Consider the following 26,172-nt stretch of genomic DNA (forward strand, 5'->3'; position numbering starts at 1 on the left):
TGCTTGGAAATGCAACGTTTATACGGCTCACAGTCTCTAAAGAGGTCGACGCGACCCTTCACGTCGTGTCTCGATCAATCGCGGCCCTTTCCCTTTCCTCATACGTGAGAAGCGCGCAATTATACCGTGTATACAGGATGAACCGAGTCTACCAGGAATTATTTTGCGGACATAGAGAGACGTTTCGACCAATTTGACGATTCCTTCGCGCTTTTCAGCTGTCCAATTTTGGACTCGATCTATTGAAGAACAAAGCATATTCGTCGCCGAATCACACTTCAAAAAGAGCTTTCGTATTTTATATATGTATATATAATGCGGCAAATAGTTCGAGAGAGGCTCTTTTTTATTCCCAATTCGATTTACCACGGCTGAGTCGAGTACTCCGTCGAAATTCGTCGCGAAAACTCGTCCGTAAAATATTTCTCGGCGGGTCTGGGACACGCTGTGCACAAACTTAAACGAGCGAACAATGTCAGGTATACACGTGTACGTACATGTACGCGTAGACATTTAGTTGTTACGTTTTTCTTTTCTTTTCTTTTTTGGTTCGATTACGTGACTAGAAATGCTACACACATACGTGCCATCCATCCGTCCACGCGCGGCCACACGCATACACACACATAAAAGTATGACTTAGCAGTAGTATAACTAATACGTTATCTCTATATTTATATATGTATAATTATATATTTGTATGTATAATTATATATATATTACTCGTCACAATAGCTTCTACCGGCTGTTCTGTGTATTAAGCTAATTTTACAACAATATGGCAATCATGGTGAATAATGAATAATACAGCTACGTTATCGCGCGACTACACAGTCAGTAACACTAATCTTAGGGACAGTAATACAAAATAAAAGGACCTTCTCGCATCTCGGATACAGTTTCACCAAAGCGAAATTAAGTCGCACGCTTGTGCCACGAAGCAACTCGCGCTGTCGCACGGGCCATCCGTCGATGAGACGCCCCCGGAATTCATTCGTGAAAACGTCGCAACTTTAACTCGCCACGAACGAAAGCTGGACCTGAATTTAATTCTAACAGAAACACCGACAAGATTGAATATCTATAATTAGAAATAAATAGCAGACACTCGACACATGATCCATCTATCGTCTTTACAGTACACCTTTTTCCTGTGCACAAAAGAGAAACGTTTTATGTTTGTCGTGTAATAAAAAAAAAAAGTCACCGTGCATAAAAACGACTGGTGCCGGTTTTGCGCCACAAAGTTGCAACGTTTGTCACGCGGGCGTCCCGTGGCAATAAACAAGGACGAAAAAGTAATTCCTCATCGATCTCACATCGCGAAGCATTTTAGCTGTCGATTCGAGTTCATTCTTTTTCCATCGGGAGAACTCGATTTACCTCGGACAAAAAGATCCTTCGCGGCATGACTCTCTCAGATTCTCTCAGTTCCGCGATCAAGTTGCCTCGTCAACGAAATCGCGACCGTGCTGAGCGACTTTTCTTTCGCACTGCCTTCCCCGTTTACCGCGATTGGTAGGTTGATATGAAAATGACGTGGATCATTGCGCGCAAACGCCATATCGCTACGTATAAAACCTCCCTGGGGATATACATCTGAATAAAGACTGTCCGCGAAAAAACGCCTCGGTGTATCAATAATAATCGTTATATCTTTCCTCTCCTACAAAAAAAAAAAAATAAAACAGAAATAGAATAAAATAAAATAAAATAAAAACGATAAAAAATCTTCGCTTTATCACAAACGTGAAAACGTTTAAAAAGGTACCATTTCTCTCAGACGTTTAAGAAGGCAATTTTTCAGATATCTCCGATGTAAGACGACTTTCACTGTCGCGTTAAATCGATCGCTGCGGAAACTTGAATTTCCCGATGTCGATGCACGAACTAGGCCACCCTGGCGAGAGTTTATTATCTCGAACGAGACATCCGAGATACCGGATCGTCGCGCTTGGTCCGATGGTAAAGTCCCTTACGACCGTACGGCTGTGAGACGAGTGTGAGGTGAAACGAAATGAAAAATGTGCGTCGCGAGGTGCGCGTCGAAGGGAGAGAGCTCGCTTGTACGCGCGTGCCGTGAGAAATAGCGGAGCAAAAGAAACGCGAAAGGAAACGAGCGAGACGTGGCGCGAAAGGGCTTAGGGCGCGCTCCGATGGGGTGGTTTCGCGCGTCTCGAGCGTATATTACATATTACATAATTAATATAATATCACATAATACTATGTTATTGTATAATATAGTATTATATTATCTATAGACTCGAGACCCGTCCGTCACGCGGCGCGATCGACTCGCCTAGCTTTCTATTTCGTCTACTTGATTTCCTCTCTCGATTTCGTCGCACTTAACGTCCTACGCTCGCGGTAAAGCCGCCCGCACTTTTCGCCTTAGCACTCAAGAAACGCACACGTTCCCCACACACAGACACCATCGCTTCTTAATGCTGAGTCGTATATAAACTGGCAACCCGATAAATCTTACAAATACACACTCGCGTATTCCTCACGCCCCGACCCCTCATGCTTGTCCTCGACGTTTTGCTCGCTTGATATCTACGAACGTTTCACGTAATTAAATTAATTTTGCGCGTGTGAACAGCCCTCCCTCCCAGACCCTCACTTCTCTCCTCTCGGATATACACTCTCGGTAAAACGACGGCTTCGCCGGCATGTCGCCGGCGAGCTCCTCGATAGATTGACTAGAACCGAGAAACGATCACCATCACGCATGATTTCGATTTACCGTACGTTGCATATCACGGGTCATTCGATCTCTCACTAAATCTCAGGTTCGCGTGTAATCGAGCGGGGTTGAGAGGGGACGAATCTTGGTTCTCATCGAACGAGGCCAAGAGGCTCTCTCTCTCCCAGGCAACGTTTTTCACGCTCGATTTCGTCTCCCGTCGCGTTTAAAGTGACCGCATAGTGATCAAGTCGCGTGCGAGCAGCCGGATTCGAAGGCGATCATCTCCTCTAATGAATCGGTCGAAGTCTAGCCCCACGCACCGTTTGATCCTCTTGAAAAACAGTCACAGTAGCTAATTTTGTTAGAGGTACAGTTAAATACGATAATTTAAAATTGCTAATTCCTCGTACGCTAGAAACCGACGCTCATGATCGGTCGAATCCACGTATCTCGCGACAACGAGCGTCAATCCCCCGTCGCGACCGAGATCACTCTCTCGACAGAAAAGCGCACAGCTTCACCGAGGCTCTCGATACACCCTACTAACGCAGCTAGACTAAAAGTTAAATCATGCGCATTGGCACGCGCTATTTTTGGTACGTTTCGTTTGAGACTTCTTACACGTATTTCTCCTTTTCTTTCTTTCTTTCTTTTTTTTTTGGTTTCCGTATAAATTATCTCTATCGCTAAAGTCACAAAGTACGATTAGCACGTCACCCGTCTCGCCGATGACGGCTCGATGCTATCGGCTGCTCGACTACTTGTAATCCGAATGTGCTTGGAAGCTTCCGAGCTCGTTTGACACTTGAAAAGAAATTAAAGATCAAGCAATTTAATGTCACTGGTAAATAGCGTCGCTGCCGTGCTAAGACTCGTTTCTAGAGAGCGTCGGTATAAGTTATTGGCGGTTCGTGGTCCACGCGAGCGATACCAACGGTACAAAACACTCGATATTCCTGAAGAAACCTCTCTTACGGTCTAGAAGGTCTATAAGTTATCTCCGAAATGTCTTTCAGACGTACGTATCGTTCATGCGTTTGAGAGTGCATCTTTCTTCAAGTATCAGACGAGCACTGGTTATCGACGGCCCATATTTTCGAATGCTTCTTGCTTCAAGCACATCCGCCGATATATCGCGCAAATCGCGTTCGGGCTTTCCCATTCGCCCTTTCATCGGGCGTTCCATTCGTCGATTTGCATCGTCTTCTTCCTTCAAGGACTTTTGTACTGATCACGTAACATTACTGTCGAAGGACAAAACGGACTCGCGATCTCCATACGATAAATGCGACCGAAGAAAAACGAAACGCGCCACGAAAAGTACGCGAGGAGTACGCCGAGCAGGCAAGGACTTTGAAGACGAAGACGTCGCGTGATTTCGTATGAACAAGTTAGGCGCACATAGAAGAAGAGTCTTCGAATAGAACAGCGGTAAATTACTTTTTTCTTTTTCTCGTTCGAAAGCCAATTCGATCTTATATTATTCTTACATTACGATTTCTACCGCGCCTTATCGCCTTCGCAATTTTTTTTTTTTTTTCCTCCTAATGGTATCTCGAATGGTCAATCTCTCGTCTTTCCAATTTAGTATACGCGTTCGTTCCTCTGCGCCGCGCCTATCCCCACATCGCCCACTCCCATCCTCTCGCTTTCTGACGAGAAAGCAATCGGAGTATCGAAACGTGACGGCGGCTCGTTTTTCCCTTGCCGGTATCTCTGCCAACGGTCCCACCAATGTGTAATAAAATATATAACTTATGCGAGATAGCGCCGAGTATAGTACGATTGTGCGCAACGAGATTCTTACTTGCCTGTCGCGGAACGCGTTACGCACGTGCATGATGCACGGCGCCTAAGTGTGAGGTCCCATGTGTGCATGCTGTCGTACACCTCGCCCGTCCCTCCTCCCTTTCCCGTATGCTGAACTTAACCATCAGTATTGTCGGTAACGCCCCCCACCCCCCCCCCCCCATAGGAAAATTAAAACGGAAAGGAAGAAAAACGAAGCACTTAGAAAAATACACTCTTAGGATTCCCGCGAATCGCCGCAGCGGCGGTTACGCGTGTGCGCAGGATGTCCCAGGTATTGTGTACGCACAGGCACGTGCATACGTGTGTCCCAGCTCGAACGCACGGAGCGTCCACGTGAAAATCTTGAATCACTGTCAATAATCTGTCGGCCATCTGTCATTTTTTAATCGTAAGAAGTCTCGCTACTTTGTAAAGTCCTCTTTTTTTTTTTATTTCGCGCATAAAAATCACGTGACTTTTCACTTTCCTTTGATACTCCCATCGGGGAAATTTCGTAGGGCGAACGAATGATTTCAGAGTCGCGAGGATTTCAAGGATTTCGACACGTTCTATATGTATGTCTGGTATTCGTGTACGTGTGCGACGATAAAAGTATACTGTACATAACACTCTGCGACGTTAACGAAGGGAATTAACCGTGAAAAATAATTTATGCGTATGTGTATGTGCGTATGGATTCGACATTTGTGGCTATAATGTTCCTGTGCCTAGGAATATCCCGTGTGCGTGGTCGTCGTATTAACTTGCGCGGTAATCGCATGACGCGTATAGAAATGACGTAAAGTAAAAAATAGAAGGATTCTAACCGTAACGTTAAGAGAAGTAATCAACTGAGCTCCGAGACATTTCGCGATGTCGATATCGTTACTGTCTTACAAAATTTGTCAAAGTTATCCTTCAGCCGCACTTCGCTTATCAAAATGCAAATCTGAAAAAGCGCATGTCGGCGCTCCCGAGAGATGCGCCTCGATCGCGTGCAAATTTGTTCCTCGATGAAAGGAGAGACGTAAGAGAATATATGAACGTGTATATGTGTGTATGTGTGTGTGTGTGTGTGTGTATATAAACCGAACTCCGAGGGTGCGCTTAGTAAAATCTGTGTGCGAAAGTTGTGGGAAAAGATTTCGACTTGTGCGCGTGGCGCGCACGCGTGAACTCTTGCTCTCTTCCTCTTTGTGGAGCGTCATGGAATGCTCGAGCGTTTCTATAGCGAAACGAGAATGAAGTCGAAAATCGCGCGGTACAAAAGATGTTCGACGATCCTTAACGCCGATGGGCCCAAGCTTCTCGATCTCCGCGACCCTCTCAATTTTGTACAGGGCACGGCGTGTACTATTCGTCACCGTCGACAGATACAAGCTTAAGAACAATTAAGATCCCTTTCATTTCTCCGATACATATGCTAAGATTGCGACATCGCCCGCGAAACCGTCTTCGATCGCTTCGGTCTCGTTTCCTGTGAAAACGACGTCTGGCTCCGTCCTAGGATCGGAACCAGACGATGGCTCGCAGTCTCGTTCTTGGAACACGCGTTCTTCCTCGCTGCCTTCGCCAAGGAGCGTGCCTCGTTTCACCGACCGACATCACGAACGATTGACGATGTCGGCTTCTCGGATTCGTTAGTACAAGACAAGACAAACTAAACGTTCCGCGCTACGCTTCTGCCCAGCGTTGATAACAAAAGGGGTCGTCTTTTTTTCTTTCTCTCTATCTCTCATTCTCGCGTCGGAGTGGAACCGAGACGAGCCACGAACCCATTGAAGAATACCGTCCGGCCAGCCATATGTCATGGGTAACGTTTTTCCTCCTCTGTTTGCGCTTAACGTAGAATACAGAATTAGCCTAGTAGAGACCGCAGCCGCGCAGATTATTGGCGATAATGACGTCTGTGACTGCGTCGAACACAAATTGAATGTTGTTCGTGTCGGTGGCACAGGTCATGTGGCAGTAAATCTCCTTCGTGGTCGACTTGTTCTTCGCTTCGAACTGTGCCTGGATGTACGCAGCCGCTTCGCTGTACTCCTGCGCACCTACGGTGAGCATTCAGAAACACCCGGTTAGCTACACACCGTGGCTGAAGGACGAAAAACGAAAGCGATAAGCACGTATTCTTAACGTAATTTACCAGTGTACTCGGGAAAACAGATTGTGAGAGGAGACTTGCGGATCTTCTCCTCGAAGAGATCCTTCTTGTTCAGGAAGAGGATAATCGAGGTATCGGTAAACCACTTGTTGTTGCAGATCGAGTCGAACAGTTTTAAGCTCTCTTGCATTCGGTTCTGTAAAACGTTAAAAGGAATGACATTAAAATCTCGCTCTCACACGTTTACACGAGGTATACGTTCGCGGACGGGCACATTTGCGACTTCATATTCCCATCGTCGGAAGCACTAATCAAGAGAGATAGGCTTATGTAATAATCACGTCGGTATATAAATAGCGCGCGAATAATTCAACCTCGCAATTTTATAGAAAGCTCCATTCTCTCTAAACTCGATATTGTATTTAAAGCGATCTTTATTAATGGCGGATATGGTTCGGACACTCGCTCCCGCGCATAATCCATACACGGGCTGCGATGGACCAGCGATACAGGTCACGAGACGTACACCGTAATGACAATTAACATTGGTAGGACGACGACACGCGTGTGTCACTACCGCACGCGAGCGAACGGTTCATGTCAACGGAACCTTCCCACGTGCAGCGACCCCGGCAATTGATCCCTTGATTCCTCGGAGCTTCAGTTACGTGTACTCCCAGTCGCATTCCTAATTTAGGACGTGATATTCTTCTGACGGATTGTCGTACATTCAACCCTACATCAACCGTGTCTAACGTCGATTATCTCGCATCGTTAATGTAACCGCGTGAACGCGCGAATTTACATGAGAAGACGAACCGTTTGATCTCCATCGTGTCTCGTGATTTAAAAACGTGCAGCATTTTCACTTTGTCCAATTGCACAGAAGAAAGGACTTTGCTGAGTACAAAAATTTGGCCATTTACAGATCTATAAATAATGTTGAATCATTAAAATAATTATGCTGAACCCTCAAGCTAATTGCTAATTGGAATATCAAAACTTTTTGCAACATATTATCATAATGCTTGAGTGTCATGCATAATTATTTTGGTAGTTCAACGTAATTATTTTTAGGTTTGCATTGAATCTCAAATTTTTATACACATTTCAGTAAAAAGCAATATTTTCGTACGTACACCTATTTAAAAACGTGACATGTTAGCTATGACAAAAAACATAGAGATTCAATGTTCCTAGACTTTTCCTTAACAAAAAGCCAATTTTATTGTATTTAAATGTAAAAAAAAAATTATTAAGTGTTTTTTTTATAAGATGTTAAATATTTTCTTTTTGTTTGTGACACACATTACTTAAAAAGAAATTTAAGATCGAATTTAGATCGGATATATTTGATATTCGTACAAAATATGTCGAAAGATATAAATTAGCAATGTGTTTACCGTCGTTTCGTCCTCGTGCAAGACCTGATCGTACTCGGACATTGCCACGCAGAAGATAATTGCAGTTACATCCTCGAAGCAATGTATCCATTTCTTACGCTCGCTCCTTTGACCACCTACGTCAAATAATCTAGGGGAAAAAAAAGACATAAGAAGATAAGTCGATGTTTATCATTCTCTTTTTAGTATCTTTATTTTAATAACTACATTCATATTAAGATATTCTTAAAAATTAATTCTCGATAAACAAAACATCAATGTCCATGTTTACGATCGTGACGTTTATAAGCTTACGATGCATAACGGTCTCGTCTAATTAGCTCTCAATCGGCACTTGATATCGCGAGAGGCTAGTGTACAGGTTGATTTAACGGGGCCATAATTATCTCGACATGCGTTCCAACGGCGTTAACGACGCTAATTTTCGCTCCTCCACGGGTGAACGGAAAGAAGTATTGGCCGGCGTATACGACTCATCGCTCGGCTTCGCTCCAAGCAAACGTTCGAATTATCACGGTAATGACTCATGCGTCGACCATTCATAACGAGGTGGCCGTCTCACATCTCCGATCAGAACGCCACGGTCGCTCGCGAGATTACACAAATGAGTCGGCATAAATTGAAACAGGAACAACTGATACCGTCACGCGCGAAAACGTACCTCGTTAGAACCGCGAGTTCTTATTACAATGAATAATTCATTGCAACATGTAATTCCCATTTTGATTTGTTTCATATAAATTCTTGCATTTTCTTACATTCAATTACATAATCAGAACAAAACATCTCGACTTACTTGAAGTTGAGGTTTTTGAATGAAAAGTGGACTTCCACGATTCCCGTCGTTTTCACTCGGGTCCTGAGAATATCTTGTTCCGTTGGCTGGTAGTCCCTCGCTCCTAATCGATCCAAGTCGTCGAGGAAGCTATAAAGAACGGATGGATTTGTAAAAAAATGTTGCAGAGCTAATGTAATTCTGTATACATTGACGATGTCATTTCGATTACTTCTCAAATATTTCAACAATATCATTATGAATTAATTTCTCGCATTAAACGTTTGAATTAGTCATCATTCCTTGAAGTAATAACTTTTCTCTTTAATTAACTTTGGTTTATTTATTCCGGTACGGAAAGGATGACTTTGCTGAAGTAACTAAAAATTTAATTAGATTTAGATCTGCAAATAATTACGTGGGCCACTGTAATTATAATGATAACGTTGCAAAAAGTTTTGACATTCTAGCAATCAAACGTTCTACATAATTATTTTAAAGTTTTCGACAAAATTATTAATCCAACTAAATTTCTCGATACTTAGCAAAGCCACTCTTTTTACATACAAACGCTACTCTTTTGCATACACGCGCGAATACGCTTTCGATTCACCGCTAAATTAAAGAACAATAAATTCTTGATTGACTACTGTCGGCAATAAATTAGCATCTGTTTATACGATAAATCCAGGTTCGATTGCGGGCGGCTAGAGCGTTTGAGGTGGAAGCTAGGGCGCGGCTGGGCAACAAGTAGCTGGTAGCGCGAGCGGATATAATAAATGGCGTTACTGTAATCGGGTCTTCGTAAACTGCCGTGCGAACTGGCCGCTAGAACGCTTCCGCCGAGGTGCGAATGCAGTTTCTCGCCAATCGTTTCGCGAAATCCACCACTATTCACGATACGATCGCAATTTAATGCCGAAGGCAATCAAATCCGATTACTTTTTCCCCGCTCCAGTCATACCCTTTCGATATGCCGACTTAATGTAGCAATGTTTAAATGAATAATGAAAAAAAAAATTGATGAATCATTATCATTATTGCAAATTGCGTTAATGTATTGCAAATTAAATTGGTTCCATTAGCGGCTTAACATCTATGTTTCCCGATGTCGAATACGAAATGTTGAGTGCGAGTGTTAAATATTGAATAATAGATGATGCGTGTTGAATAATAAAAATTTAGCAATGAGAATATTAAATGTATGCTAATAATAATAATTATTATTATTATTTATTTCCAAGTAAAATCGGGATAAAGACGATTCGACGTCATTTCAGCTAATTGCTAAAAAAAAATCAAAATAGTTTTCCATATCGGTTGACTAGAATCACTGAATATCCATTCATTTTTCAAGAGGCATAAGGGGAAGTAAAAGGTTAGGAAAAACCACGTAGCACCATCTTTTTAAGCCTCTGCGTTAGGGGTTGCAAGATGAGGGTTGCAAGATTCCTTCTGGCTTCCGTAATGAGAAAAAAAGGAATGAAATGAGGAAGGGGAGTAATTGGAAGCTGATGGTGAAGAGGACTGATGATGGATGAATTTCTGACAAGAAAGAGAGGATGGAAAAAGAAGAAAAACTTGAAAAGTAATGGCAAGACACAATGTGAGAGAATAGCAGATGAAACGAAAGGGTCCAGAATATGAAAGAGAAAGAGAGAGAGAGAGAGAGAGAGAGTGTGTGTGTGTGTGCGCGTATGCGCAGGAAATGGAAGCAAAGATCGAAGCACGGGAGAATCAGGCCGCCATGAAGGATTCGACGATTCAGGACACGGCAAAGCCGAGACGAGTGAGCGAGTCCTGGTAATACCTCCCCGGGGAAGGAAGGAGCTTAGACTTTTCCGGCGCGAGAGGAAAGGGAGAGAGAAGCACGAGGAGAGAGAGATCGCGAGTAAACCGGACAGAAAATAGGAGAGAAGGTGTAGTTCACCGGAACCCCGATCGGCCATCTTGGTCGCATGCCACGTGACACGGGCGTGGCGTGACGTCATCTGCGATCAATAATGACGAGATGCGCATGAGGGAGAGGAAGAGAATCCCCGAAGAACGGCGGTAAAGAGAAAAGAAGAAAGAGAGAAAGAGAGAGAGAGAGAGGGGGGAGAAAGAGAGAGAGAGAGGGAGAGAAAGAGAGAGAGTTGGCGCGCATTTCTCGTAACATTTCGACTATAGAAGCTACCCCCGTCTCGTATCGTCATCCCTCCCTCTCCCGCATCCCTTCCTTTCACGACCTCGTCTTCGGGCAAACCTGTCGCATCTCTCCCCCGGCACTCACCCCTTCTTCGCGACTTCTTCCTCGGGAAATTCGCGTCACCCTCTTCCGGTCCGCCTCGCGAAACGAAATTCTCGTGGCAGCTCTCTATATTCGAAGTTCCCGAGGGTTATTCAACAAAATCCCGTCCCTCCTCTCGGAATGTTCATCTTTCGGGTTTCAGAAGACCCACGTCTTCGCTCTTGATGAGTCTTTGAACCGTACTGCGATTGAGTTCTCCCCATTATCGAGGCACCGAAATGTCATGAATTCATTTAGGAATTATAACGCGAATTAAAAAGGGGGGTGTTCTCTCCCTTTTTTTAGGGGCAAAATCAAATTTCAGAAGTCTCACAGAATTTTACATCAAGGCGATTTTACACGAATGTGTATTTCGTGTATGTTTCAACATATAACATATGCAGCAAGCGGAGGCAAAATTTCCTCTCCAGCTATTCCTTCCTAATTTTCCGACATGAAATATCCAAGATTAACGGATCATGAAACTGTTTTCTCTTAAAACGTCGCTAATCTATTTGTATATAAATTTGATCTATTAATATAGAGGGCAGCCATTTGCATTCTATATATGTTCTATATACACAGATATAGTGGATAGTTAAGTACAATTTTTTACCCTATTATTACTATATTTTTGAACGCAAATAATTAAACTAAAGAAACGTAAAATTTAAGTTCTGAAAGATATAAATCAAAAGAATATAATAATACCTGTATACTCAGATTTATTATGACAAAACTATAATACAAATGTTGGCAAATTATTAATATAATAAAGTGAAAAGTGGACTCGCATTTTGCATATTTCGCGACTTCAGTCGCAAATATCACCGTTCTTATCGAAAAGGCATCGACTTTCGTTATAGTACACATTTTTTTAACGGCGGTAGGGTCTCCTCGTCGAATGATATATTAAACGATGGCGAAAGAGAGAGAGAGGGAGAGAGAGAGAGAGAGCGTACTTGCGTGTGCAATAAATGTGCTGTATGTGATATCGTGCAACCCGGTGCGAAACCGCAGTGCGGTTTATTAAAGCTAAGAACGGCGCGCGTGTCCCGTGGCGTCGAAGGGGGGAAAAAAGGGAAAAGACCGCCGCCTCTCGTATTGCGTGCAGACGGCAGAACACGTATATGCTCCAATCGGGGATCCTGCCGCTAATAGTTAGCGACAGGACCTCGCAACAGCGGCCACATGACGGCGACATGGCATACTACCCCGGCGAAATTGTGCGCGATTAAATCTTTCGCGGCCAACTTGTTTGTACAACGCTTTGATTTTCCTTCGTGTCCAGTGAAGGGGCGATCTCTCGGGGAACGAGTGAAGCTCAGACGAAGTTGTTTCGCGTTGAATATGAATTAAATTATAATGGGTAAAAAATCCTGGATAAATTAAAGTTAAAATTAAAGAGGAGCCTATCCTCTTATCTTTTTAATCATATACGAAAGCATTGATCTGGTGCACAATCCCTGCGAAAATACTTTGCATAATTGCAGTACGAATAACGTTGAAAAAAACGAAACCTATTTTTTTTTTAAATCGCGTTATTTGCTCGCCGAGTGTCGTGACCTTATCGAAGGGAATTTACAATCATTATTACGCGCGCTCAAAGCATCCTGTAAAAAAAAAAACATATGCTTAATACAGATAACTGATGAAAGTATTGGAAAAACGGCGCTACACCGGGATATACAAGCGCTACTGCAAAATCAATATCCAGTGAAGGGGGCAGCGCGGAAATATGCCTGCGAAACGCACCAAGAGGGAGAGGAGGGACGACAAGTCTCACGTTCAGAGGATGAGGTTTGCTCATACTACTACTAGTACTACTACTACTACTACTACTACTACTCTCCGCCCTTTCGAACACGCGAATTCTCAAGAGTGAAATTCAAGCCGCGAATACTTTCCCCGTAATCGTAACTCGCGCTAGCAACTAGTTGCAAAAATTACTAGAATGAAAATTGTTTATCGCGCATTTTAACACGAAAAATTCTCGTTGATTAAAAAAAAAACTTTCGATGTTAACTGAAGTAATTCCCGATTAAATAATACACTTCAAACGAATAAACATCCTTTCTCTATATATATGTGTGTGTGTGTGTGTGTGTGTGTGTAATGCATTTATAAACATCATCATTTTTTTACTTACAATTTTATAACAGAACTGAACGAATCATTGTATATTGAGAATTCAATCAATTTTTGTTTACATTAAAAAATCGTGGGATTTAAATTCTTCAAGGGATAATCGTTTTAGATTGCCACTTACTATTTCGCGGAGTCGTTCAACTGATACTCGTTGCTCCTGCCAAAGCACTCTTGCACTCCACTATCGGACCACAGCCTCTTCATAGCTGCGAGCAATTCTTCGCTAAAAGGTTCCGTATCTTCCATTCTTTGTATTACGTCAAATACCATTTTTGCGTCCGTCTGCAAACACAGAAAATATGTAAATTTGCACGCCCAAAATATTCTTGTCGCGTCGATTAAATCACAAAGCTTGCTTCGCTCCAGTCTTCATCAAATGCATTAATTTCGAGCTATAAATAACATTAAACAAATATTAATCGTAATATTTGTTTAATATAACGAAAAATAATATCTTAATATTAAATGAATATTAATCGCTTTGTGCGTTTGAATATTTCCAATATTTAATTACTTTATAGAAATAATTAGTCGAATTTTTCTGCGCGACATATAATTTGCACAGGTGTCAAGTGGAACTTAATTCTCTTCTAAAATCAATATTATTTAGAACATTACATACATTAAATGATTAACATATATTAATATTATATATACATGAAAAGAATAATTTTATTAAAGTATCTAAAAATTTTACTAAATACAAATTCGAATAATTTTGTTAAACGATCAAAATAATTATGTAGGACGCTCAAGCTGTTTGCCGAAATGTTAAATCACAGCATTGCTCATGCTTGAACGTTCGTCATAATTATTTTAATTCAACAAAATTATTTTCAGATCTGTACCCATAGCTAAATTTAATCTTCAGTAAAATTGTTCTCTCCATATCGCTACATTTTAAACATAACAAATAATCGTGATGATGACTTTTCACAATTCGTCTAAAATATAATTATTTTGTAATTTATTCTAATCCGCGTATACACATGCAAAAAGTTTTAAACATATTAAGGAGAGATGGTCAATAATTATTCGTACGTTCTTCGGAGGCACGCATCCGGCGGATCGGATCGTCTTACACGATCGCGCTTTAGACGGCTAATCGACCAGGCAACACGTTATGATTCGCCGTTGAATGCTTCATTCATTAGATAACCGTTGGCACGTAGTAAACTACATTCTGGATGTCATGTCATGCATGCCTCGCGCGTTAAAATGGTCGATACACAACATTTAAATAACGAGATGTACGCGACTGATACGCGTGTTACTGAACCGTTTCCATAATTTTGCAGTTGACATTTTATTGAAATTGAATGACCGATACGTGGATGAACATACCTCGAGTATGGATAAGCAGCACAAAGTCGCCGCGTTAATTAATAAATTACATCGTGAAATGAAAAGGTAAAACGCTAATAATTTTTGCACGTATGATAATTTCTTTCTCAAACTAACGCAATCGAAAAAAAAATTATGCAGTTAGGAAAATTGAGAAGAATTGTACCACTTTTATACTAAATAAATAAAATTCTATAACATATCGACGTGATCGAGTTGTGAAACGAAATCAGTGAGCAATAAAACAATGAATCCGGCGAAGAAACGCAGATGTGTGTCAAACGTATAAACCAGAAAATATACCCCGAAGTTATTTCGAAGTTGCTTCAAGATAGCGCGTGTGGCACCACGCGTGTGTCAGCTGCAAATTTATAATTCGGCGAAATCTTCCCTCTCCCCTCCCCGCGAACAACGAACTTCTACTTTCTCAAGCATTCGGGTAGACAACACAAGTGCACATTACCTCTCGCTCGTTGGTTGAAAAGCTGATGCCCAGATTAGGCATTGCTCTGAGAATAGCGACTAGAGATTGTATCGTGTTACTGTACACGACGGGTCTGTACTGCTTGAAGTCTTCCGGCGTGAAGCCGCTCTCGTGGATAATTCTGAAAGCAGAAACGGTACTCGCGTTAGCACTGAGCACGTCCTCCGCGCACACGAGAGATGTGTCCTTTCTCTCGTAAATATTTAGGACAGGGATGATCGGTAATTTGAGGTAACGATCACTTAAAGAAAAAAAAGTATAACGTAAAAGGCGGAAAAGGGTCGCGACTGAAACTTGAAAATTTTCTGAAAAAAAAAAAAAAACGGAACGTAGCGAGGTAGTAATAATATCGATTACCCGCGCTCGCATATCCTATCACGACTCGAGCGAGAAACGGACGCACGGACGTTCCACTTGATTTTAAGTGCTCCTCTCGCAAGGAGTTTACAGTCGCGCTGTAATATACGCGTGTCACGTGCGCAACGGCTCGAATTAATATATGCCGCGTAGCGCGCCCTGTGTAAACGCATATATGAATTGCAACGCGCGCTACATGACTACGTGACTTACATGAGTGCCCGTATATAACGTAACAATGTTTCGGAGTCAACACAGGTGAATTATAGAGTTGACGGCGCTATGTGTACGCGTGAAAACACGATGTAGTATTACGCGGAATAGATCTATGTCCGTACCAGCGCGGTTAAGTATACTTTTCTATATATAATCGCTTGTAAAAATATTCTGGGCACAACTTTGAAGAAATAGAAAAAAAAAAGCACGAGCTCGAATTCAGATTTACATCCTTATCCGAGAGAAGCCAGAGAAGCTTCGCAAGGATATAACGAATTAATTAAATAATGGTGTTTTAGCACTAATTAACTCTCTCTCTCTCTCTGTCTCTCTCTTTCTCTCTCTCTCTCTCTTTCTCTTGTCCTGCGTAAATTTTTACAAAGAGACCAAGGAACTTTAGCGATTTCTCCATTCTTGGACGTGCGCGTGGGTTTCAGATTTTCGCAAAACGAAAAAAAAAAGCATCGAGAGCGTGCAGCTCGCTTTAATTAACGGAGATTAATTTGTGCAGCCGTACTTTCTAATGTAATTCTCATCGAGGTGCGGGAACGTTACAACATTTAACGGCGTATTAATCCCGAGACAAAAAGAATGTTGCACTGTCCATTACGTTAATAAATGATATAGAAACACGCTGTAACAGGTCCGCTGCTTCGAGAGTGACGATATTAACGGCGGAGAGTACGCACGCACACACCGTTAGGATTTATGGCCGCTCGCACGCGAGAAGGAAGAGCCGGGCCGCGTAAAGAGTACGCGTAAAATCACGCTTCGCTCGTACTTCAGTTTCAGGCACCGACTGCGACCGTTCGCTGCATTATGCGCAGCCATAAATTATGCAGTCGGTGTACAGGGGATGCAGTTGTAAAGAACCTTGTTTCGAGAGCGCATTACGAATCCATAGTTTTCCACCACGGGTGTATTCGACATCGTGCACAAACCGGATAACGCGACGCAGTTTAACCCCATTTTGTTCCGTTCGAACTCTACAATTACTTCGTTCAAGTCGACACGATAAAAAAACATTTTTTTTTAATAAACAATTTTTACAGAAAAAAAGGATCTTACACCGACAAACGAAGCCTCGTCAACTAATGCCGGAGAGGGAAAAAAAGCTTTCGAGAGGAATATTAAGAAAACAAAATTTTTTGATCAAATAGAGCGCAACAACAGGGTTAAAGTAACCGTACCGTCCATCCTTTCTGATGGTCCTCTTTTTTTCCCTAATATAACGCTGATAAGATGTTCCATCATAAAGATGTAATAATATCCCGGAATTGTGGTACGAGAGACCTCCGGCGCTCTTATCTAATACGTTTCATCCGATACCGGCTTTCATAAAAGAAATCTAATTAACTTGGAGGATAGAGTGCAAAAATATAGAAAATCCGGAGGAAAATATCGCTATCGAGATACAGGAGGAGCATCCCTATTTGCGACTGACAGCTTCCCTACCGTCGGGAGAGCACGCACAGCGGTAACTTTGTTCGTGGGACCCTTTGAACAAGGCCCATTCATGGCGCAGGTCACAGGAAGAGAGAGAGACTCGCCCCACAGAGGGCATATGCTAATCTTGCACGAGAGAGGGAGAGCGAAGAAGGAGGGAGAGAGAAAATACGGTGCTAACATCTCGGACGAGCGCGCGTATCACGGAACAGCTGCTGCCCTCGGATACGCGCGAGCGTATCGTAACATTGCGAGTATCGATCTCGCCGAGCCGAGGCAACAGTTTGCCTCGAAATAATGCCGATGCACGGACGCGAAAAGATTAATCTATTATTCGCACACGCGAGAGATGGACACGCGCTATTATCTGACGCATTCTCGGCTTACTTTCGTGGCGCGACGACGATAGCCCAGGAAATTACGTATCTGCGCGAAGTGCGTCCGTAAAGAGGTCATTCGGTTGTAAACGCAACGCGAAATTTATTTCATTAAAACATTGCGTCCTTTTCAAATGATACTTACGTCGAACAGAAATAGATGTAGTCGACGAATTGAATCTGTATACGATAACATTTTTCACGCGAATTTCTCTATCGGCAATTTCAGTCTTTTTTCAGATTTTTTAAGATATATATTTTTTTATAAGATCACTTACTAACAAAAATTTTGGTTGGATTGGGAAGATTGAAAGAAATTTGGGTTGGTCATTATGATTTAACAGAGAAGCAAAATTGCGAGCGAAAAATACCGACGTTTTAGTGAAACATCTCAAACAATTTAACTCCCGAAGCGAATGGGCATGCGTTATGATTCAAGTCATTTAACTTTTACTAAGCAAACTGAAACGCACGTACTTAGAGATCTGACTCATTTCCGACTAGTTAATAAGTCATATCATTCAAATTTAAGCAGCACCGTTCCTGGACGGAATAAACCTCGCGTAAAAAGATCGATAAGCGGAGATTTGATTGTTACTAAAAAGTGAGAAGCTAAAGAAGACGAGGATTAATTACTATCAACAATTATGAAAAGTAAAAAAGGAAATAAGGATACGTATTTTTATTAGATTCTTTTATTGTGTATTGTTAAGAAATAAATAAGGATACATTTTTTAATTGAATTAAAAAATATATATATAACTTACGCAAAATTTTAGAAGACGTACATGACACTTTGATTATACACATGTTATAAATTAGACAATGAAAAACAGATTCGCAGGATAGAATTCTTGAAAACTTAAAACAATCAAAACTGAGCTCTAAAATACAACGATCTGTCGGTCCGTTCGAGGATTAAGAAAGGAGCGTGGGAAAATATTTCTCGTTATCAGCCTGCGACTGACTGATGAGCGTCCACAAATTAGCATTTCCGTGACGTCGCGAAACATCAAAGGCCGCGATGGCTTACAGACACCGCATTGTACCATTGTATCGCAGCCCTTAGTCTTGTCGCATTCTTCGTGCCGTCTCATTTTCCATTGGAAGAGCCGTTCAGTTCTCGGGTAACGAGTCGCTAACGTGAAATTCGCTTAATTACGCGCGTACACGCACGAACCGGATGAATCATCCTCGTGAATTGCGTGAACTGTAATTCCGAGGTGGTTTCCGTTATACGATCCGAATGAACGCGGTACACTCGCAATTTCCCCCCCCCCCCCCCCGTAAACTTTAGAACTTTGTCTATCACAATCGCCAGTACGAGCTTATTCCAAAAATTCAAGAATCAAGTGTAAAAAAACCGGAAGCTGTGGCATAATTAAAATTTGGATTTAATTTAACTGGTAATCGGGAGTGTGGCCGGTAAGATGTTAAGGAATAAACAAGACGTATGGACGTAATCTCGCTTCAATAATAGAATCCCCTCCACCATCGAATGATAATTAGCGCGCAGCGCTAAGAAAATTATACTTACTTCATTTGTTTCACGATCGTACTCTTGCCGGACTCACCCGCTCCTGAAAAATAAACAAAAAGGAAAGGCATTAATAACTGTGAAGACGATCGGTCTCTCACGATTGCATATCGCCGAATTACGTTGCAGAATGAACTTTGCGCCTTGGAGAAAGGAGAAATAAGCCTCCCATTCTCTCGTTTAATTCCAGACGGAATTTACTTCGAGAGACTATACTCCACTGAGATTCCAAAATCATCCCCCATGACATTTCGTAAATCGAATATTGAAAAGTTGTGACGAATAATCCCCGGCCGTTAAATTATCATCAAAAAGGGATCGATTGAAAGTTTTGTCGAAGAGAGAATGTATTAAAATTCGATGTCGCAGTGATTATCTTGTGTGTTCGCTGAGTCATAAAAAAAAGATAAAACAGGGCCGCGTTTCTGTCGCAGGCAATTAAACTACGATTTACCGTTACTAATAATCTTCTCCGGGGAGAAACGATCTCCCGCCGTACATCGCCGAATCGGCGAACGCATTAGGGCAGAGTCGCGGGAGTTATCGCGAAATATATCGCTCTACATAACCGGAACTCGCTTTTCCTGCTTATGCCGCACCGCAAGCCTCCGCGCACTCAACGGCGTAAGTAGCCGCCTATAATAGCTACTCGACTTAGCGGCTGGAGCCGTTTAGTATTCGAATACACACGTGAGATCTCGGGGGTAAGAGCGCCCTACAAAACGACGGCGACCGGAAAAAATGGAGGGAGGGGGGAAGAGGGGTTCATCTCGAGAACACTGACGATGATCCTCGTCGCGTCCTCGCCGAAGATAAAACACCGAATACACTAGACTGCTAAACGAGTTGCAAATTTGCCTAGAGCTCGAATTCTGACGCCCGCCACCCCCACCCCCCCCCCCGCCGTCTCTGATGGGGACGCTCCCGAGTTCTATTTTGCTCCGGCGATGCCGCATCGCTTTCGACACCCGTGGTAAAATACTAGGCGTTACGCTCTGATAAAACGGAGTAAAATAAACCGCGAGCTCTCTGTTTACTTTAGATAAACTGTACTCCGAGAGCTCTTCCCGGTGACTCCTCCTTCCGTATTAGATTCCGGACGCTAACTTTCGTAATTCCGGTTTAATTCCATCACCCGTGCCACGGCTCTGCACCGTATACACTTCCGGGGGGGGGGGGGAGGGCGCTTTATTATTCCGTACGACGGTTTGTTATATCGTTTTGATATGATTTGGAGCCAGCGCGGCGTTTACTATGGCGGCCTCGGTAAAATTTGGCACCTGTCAGCCACAGCGGTTTACCACGCGGTTTGAAACTCATCTGTCGAAAGAGCACAGAGCTGCAAATGATCGGTTTATCTTCGAATCCGGTCCAGAATTGTGCACGCCGGTACGTACACATCGCTTCCTGCAGCTGCGCGCGTTCTCTCGCTTGTGTTTTTATTCACCTGCTCTATTCAACGCGGCGGATGGCTCGCGCGTTGTGAGGGTGACTTTATCCATCACGCGATAAATGTGAAACCGAGATAATTTTGATAATGTTTTGAGTACCTAGACAGCGGCGGGAGACAAGAAACTGTTCACACTTCATTGACGTTCATATCAGAACGAAATAAACTGTGCGAAATATTCATGAAAAACTAATATAAAAGAAAAATAATACTAGCCCTTTTTTATATTAAACATGAATAATATGACATCAGAGAAAATTTAAAGTTTGTATTAATATATTTGCTAAGATTACAAAAGCCAGAATATTAAAACAAATATTCATATTTAAAATAAAAATTTTATATACAAAAAGTCATAGTATAAAAACAAACGAATATATATTCATATTTAAAATTTAAATACATATAAAATGTATAACGAGAAGGGAGAAAGAAAACTTGAATGAATTTCTATTCAATTGAATATTATTTTTATTCATTAATGACTACTTGTTAAAAGCAACAAAAATTAATTAAAAACAAAAGCGATATACTTTAATTATTCAAGTTACAAATTCGTTAAAAAAATATCTGATTCTTTAATAGGTAAACAAAGATGTCGTTTTTGGCTCTTTAATTTGAAGAACGACTAAAAAAGAAATTTGGATGAAATATTTAGAAATAAAAAATACTTTATTCTTGTATGCAATTCTGTACTCTTTTCGATTGTATTATAAGTTATAGCAAAGTCTGTGTAATTCTATATGCAGTAACGCTGTGTATGTGTGCGAAGAATGAAATATTAATTATAATGTAATTAAATATTGACTGCAACATTTATAATGTACGGAAAAACACTTCACATTGTTACAATTCACAGGCTGCAATAAATTGTATTTTATTACGCTGCCCTTCTAACATTTCGGCCGGTTTCATGCGCAAACACACCGTGCCCTTTGCCATTTTACATCGGAACGGGACTTATAGTATAGTGCAATCGATGTTGTTTTTAAAGTACGTTTAACTATATTTGCAAATTCTTTCAGGATTTCCGGAGCAAGTCAGCGGATATGAATTAATCATATGCTTAATAAATGCTCATAAATTATCTTTCGATAAATAAATTTCGATATATTTTCAATGTATTTACACATACAATGTAACAATAAAAGAACAATTTTTTTTGCAATTTCTTTATAAATATCCATAATTAGAAATGTTGAAATTTTAGATCAATTTAAATAACAATATGAAATACAGAATGAAAAAAACTGTCTGTATAGATATATGTTTATATAAAGTTTTCCTTTCTCCTATCAAATTCGTAAACGATTTTAATTGAAAAAAAAAACAACGAAAATGTAAAATCTTAAAAAAGATCCCTATTTTAAGCTTAAAAGTAGAGTAAACAGATAATCATTTTCTCTCTCTTTTCACGCATTTTTAACGCTCTGCGTATCGATACGCTGCACACCGCGACAAAGAAGGTGTCTGAGTCGCTGACATTTAACGCCATAGAGCCGCCCTGCGTCGCCTTGAAATACGCAACGTGCGTTTGTATTTCGCAGCCAAGGCACCATTAATCGGATGAAAATACTCGCAGCCAATTTGCGCACGTACATATGCACGCAAGTTCCGCCGGCGCATGACGTCACTGGTTACACCAATAAACAGGACCCATATTTCGCTAGAAAACGTGTCTTTCACGATGCTCGCAAGTCACATTTCCCAGTTAATGCAGAATACGATTTTTTAAGATGCACAGCGTGTCCCCGAGGGACAAGCATCGTTAAAAATGAGGAGTTTAGTTCACCTACATGGCGGACTAAACTCACAATTAAACGAGAAAATTTTACTTATTAGTTGAAATGAAAACAATTTTACTTCCACCAAATATTGATGCAAATTTAAATTACTAAAGTATTTGAGGTTAAATATTAAAAGACTGCGACGCAGGCCCAAAAGGGTAAAGCTAAGATTGGCAATTCTCTCGTGTATATATCCCGTTGCGAAACGGAAAGCGAGAAAAGGCTAGAAAGTAAATTGAAAACGTGCGAAGCAATTAGCACGCGGACGGATAAACGGAGACAATACGCGGGTACATTTTATGCCACCCCCGCACTGATTTTGCCTCTAATTATAGCGCGAACGCCGACGTAGGATTTTTTCATTAAGACTTCGAATCAGAGATACAAGTGGCACAGCAATGTCCATAAAACATAATTAAAATTTGACAGGAGGCAAATTAAACGCTACGTGCCATTTGTGCCTCATTAATATCGATACAAAAATAAAATATGAAATTTATCGACACATAATAATACCTTCGTAAGGAGACAGTGATCATGAATGAATCTCAGATTTTGTAATTATATTTCTATGTTGCGTAATTATCATAATGACTTCCCGATGGGGAAAAATTCTCCGAACATATATTTATCATTATTTATATTTTTTTCTTGGGAACAAGAACTCATTATAAGTACAATAGCTCTCACATATCTACGTTAATGGGACAGTAACACAGCGTACAATTTTTCTCAAATTATTATATGTCCTGAACGTTTCTCCGTCTAAAAAAAAAATTTATTAGGTATTCTGCATCTGGTGTCTGCGATACCAGAATAAATATGTCCCTGATATGTGTATGTATATATGTTGTGTGTGTGTGAGGTATGGCTTCAACGAATGTATAAAATGCCGGTGGAAACCGCGTTCCCAAATTATCCACCGTGTCGTTCGCGTGCCTCTAGCTTGAAAAAAAAAAATCGGGCGATAGACTTTCCCTGTCGACTGAAAATTTCATTCAGCTCTTGTGTCTGTCTCGCAGCCCGAGGGACGCTGACACGTGGCAACAGTATGTGTCCTGGCAAATATCAGGTCTCTCTCTCTGCCGACATCCTCCGTCAGACCCCAGGCAGATATCCCGAGAATGAACACGAGACCGGACAAAAAAAAAAGAGAGAGAAAGAGAAAAATCTACCCGCTATCCGATTCAATTTTTTTCAGTTTCCGTCGCCAGCAATCGCGGCGCCGTTCTATTTCGGTAGAAATATTTTTGGCACGCGAGATCCACGTTGCATATCATTTGCATGTTTCCCCTGTCGATTTACGGTTTTCACACGGAAAAGTTCCTCCTCCGATCCGGTGTGATTGCAGGCGAATCAGACGCGCGTGCTATCGCACCTCGGTCGCGTCCCCAAAGCGCTGACGTCACCGATGAAACGTCAGATGATATCTAACGTTGACGCCGGCAATTATGCGCCTCGGCGCTTGGACTGAAAGAACTGACGCGTCGAACGAACGCGATCGGGCATTACCCTTCCGCAATAAGGAGGAACACGCTTGTTGCGCCATTCTTCCGGTTTTACGTCGCGTCCAATTTCCTGCATGCCGGTCGATTTAAAAAGCCGGCGCGGCGCTCTATCCGCGAGAACACGAACGCCGCGCTTGCGGGCCTCTGATCGGCCCGGGATAAACTTTATACAAAACAACCCTCGAATTATTATCTCGCGAATGATCTGAATAATTAACGCGCCGCCCCTTAGTTCTGACCGCAAGACTTGGAAAACTTCGCTCTTTCCCGGCCGTGTATTTTTCCGCGGAAGCATCGCGAGCTTAATTTCCGGTTACGTCAGAGAGGTAATCGCGGAATTGCGATCGCGATGATTCCCGCACGAGACGAAGAGAACTTTGACATAATTGGTTTGCGATTTGGCACGCATTTAGAAAGTTGGGTAAATCAATAAAGAGAGAGAGAGAGAGAGAACGTACAGTGCGCAACTTTTCACCAATAATAGATCCATAGCTCATGAAATATCTAACGCGGGAGGCAAGCGGCGGTGTAGATACTTCGCGTCGTCGATATAATCGCGGTCGGTCGCCAAGTTGCATGCGCTATTTCCGCGACGGATAATTTCCCGACAATATTTATGCAGTTTGATAAAGTTGTTCTTCCCGTGTTTCAGAACTCCTTCCCGAGCTAAGTCTCCCACCATTCTTCGCAACTGCTGCATTAGTCATGCTTCGTTATTTTTTCACGATTGCCGATCCTACCGATTTAACGTAGCGATATCGGACGCTTAAACGAGCAGCGTGACGATTAAAATAAACGACACTGTAATATATTTTCATCGGGTTGCATAAATAATATTATAATTGTTACATTATATTTCCTTCGACCATTCTTTTATTCGTGTATCTCAGCGTAACTCGCCACCGGGGTGTGTTTTGCCAACCCCTCCTGTCTCTTTCTGTTATTGTTCTGGTATATCCGTCACGCGGCACTCAATGAATATACAAATCGCCAGATCCAAATCAAACACAGCCAGCTTGCTTATCTCTTCTGCCTGACCTGTTTCTACGTAATACGCGATAACATTATTTTTACAATAACCTAAATTTAATTTAAATGATAAAAATCAGCACGGAAAAGAAACATTTAATCAAATATTGGAAAACTCAATAATCCCCCACGCGCATCTTATTTAACCCTGAGCAACATAGACAAGAATTTAGATAGATTCCCAAAGAAAGTATCCAGTTTTACGTAATTTTACATTGAATTACACGTATTTCTGAAGAGAATGCTCAGCAAGAAACTTGGATGTTAGAACTGTTATTCTCTGTTAGATACCCCAAACTCTAAAATAGCGTGGGGGGAGGGAATCTGCCGAATCCGCCCACTAACGATTTCTCGTTATAAAATTTTAACGAGCGCACAATATCGCCCGTGTACGGTTTATTTCGGGATCAAGAGACGAATAAACCAAACAGAGAGGGGGGGGGTGGGGAGAAACGCGACACATACCGAGCAGCAGGAGCTTGATGTCCTTGGCCGCCTGGATACCGTCCTCCTTGAGATTCTTCTCGATCTGCTTGCTGCGGGCCAGAGCGGCCCGCTCCTCCGCGGACATGGCACAGCCCATCTTGCTACACGTTGCCTTTACAAATGCCACCCTCACGCACTTCCTCTCTCACCAGCGGCTGCTAAAGAGGCCGGCGGCCAGGTATAAGCGGCCCCGTCGCCACGAAGAGGGTGAAACGACCTCCCGGCGTAATTTGTTCTCCTCCACCACCACCACCTCCTCTCCTCCTCCACCTCCTCCGCTTCCTCCTCCTCCTCCTCCTCCTTAATCCCGTCCTCCTCGTCGCACTTCGCACCCGCGGCCGCGGCCGTCGCCGTCGTCACCACAGCAGCCGATACCACCACCACCACAACCACCGTAAACACTTTCGCCACCGATGACACCACTGACACCACTAATACCGGCACTGCCTCCTTCACCGTCTCCTCCTCCGCCGCCGCCTCCTCCTCCTCCTCCTCCTCCGCCACCACCACCACCGCCGTCCTCCTCCTCGTCCTTGTCTTCGTCGTTTTCGTCTTCGTAGTCACCGATAACAACTCTACTACTGCGGCGGCAACCGGCACCGAGTGATCCCCTAACTACCTGGGCGACCGCAGCCACCCGTACGCGGCCCTAACCACCGCCACCCTTGCGCCGATTTAGCCGTGCGATTCAGCTGCGTCTGCAAGCAGAAAGGAGGAATCAAATGAATAATTTCATAATTTGGAGGGGGGAGGGACGAGAAGCAAATTGTTTGTCAATAGCTCGACAAATGTAGCAACCTGCTTGTAGCAAAAGGCGCATAAATTAATAGACAATAGATTTTTTAAGTAATTTGTACTTTAATGTTAAAAAATTTATTCTAAATTTCAAACATATTTTCTAGAAGAGTGTAGAAACAAACTCGGAAACATTATTTCGTATTGCTACATATGCGCTACTCATTAATGCAAACG

At 42.3% G+C, this 26,172-nt stretch overlaps 1 protein-coding gene across 1 annotated transcript in view; it reads right to left on the reverse strand.

The window, feature by feature from the left end:
* Window positions 1-525: 525 nt before the first annotated feature.
* LOC105830461 (guanine nucleotide-binding protein G(o) subunit alpha) overlaps window positions 526-26,172 on the reverse strand; it is a 30,711-nt gene continuing 5,064 nt past the window's right edge. Inside the window, exons 2-9 of the mRNA XM_036289810.1 lie at window positions 25,180-25,898; window positions 18,941-18,983; window positions 14,987-15,128; window positions 13,301-13,461; window positions 8,784-8,912; window positions 7,988-8,117; window positions 6,627-6,780; window positions 526-6,531 (exon numbers count right to left, since the gene is read on the reverse strand). Coding sequence (XP_036145703.1) covers window positions 6,344-6,531; window positions 6,627-6,780; window positions 7,988-8,117; window positions 8,784-8,912; window positions 13,301-13,461; window positions 14,987-15,128; window positions 18,941-18,983; window positions 25,180-25,297 — 1,065 coding nt within the window. The 5' untranslated portion in view covers window positions 25,298-25,898 and the 3' untranslated portion in view covers window positions 526-6,343. The remainder of the gene's footprint in view (window positions 6,532-6,626; window positions 6,781-7,987; window positions 8,118-8,783; window positions 8,913-13,300; window positions 13,462-14,986; window positions 15,129-18,940; window positions 18,984-25,179; window positions 25,899-26,172) is intronic.

Source organism: Monomorium pharaonis, chromosome 7 (assembly GCF_013373865.1).
Source record: "Monomorium pharaonis isolate MP-MQ-018 chromosome 7, ASM1337386v2, whole genome shotgun sequence".
Taxonomy (NCBI): domain Eukaryota; kingdom Metazoa; phylum Arthropoda; class Insecta; order Hymenoptera; family Formicidae; genus Monomorium; species Monomorium pharaonis.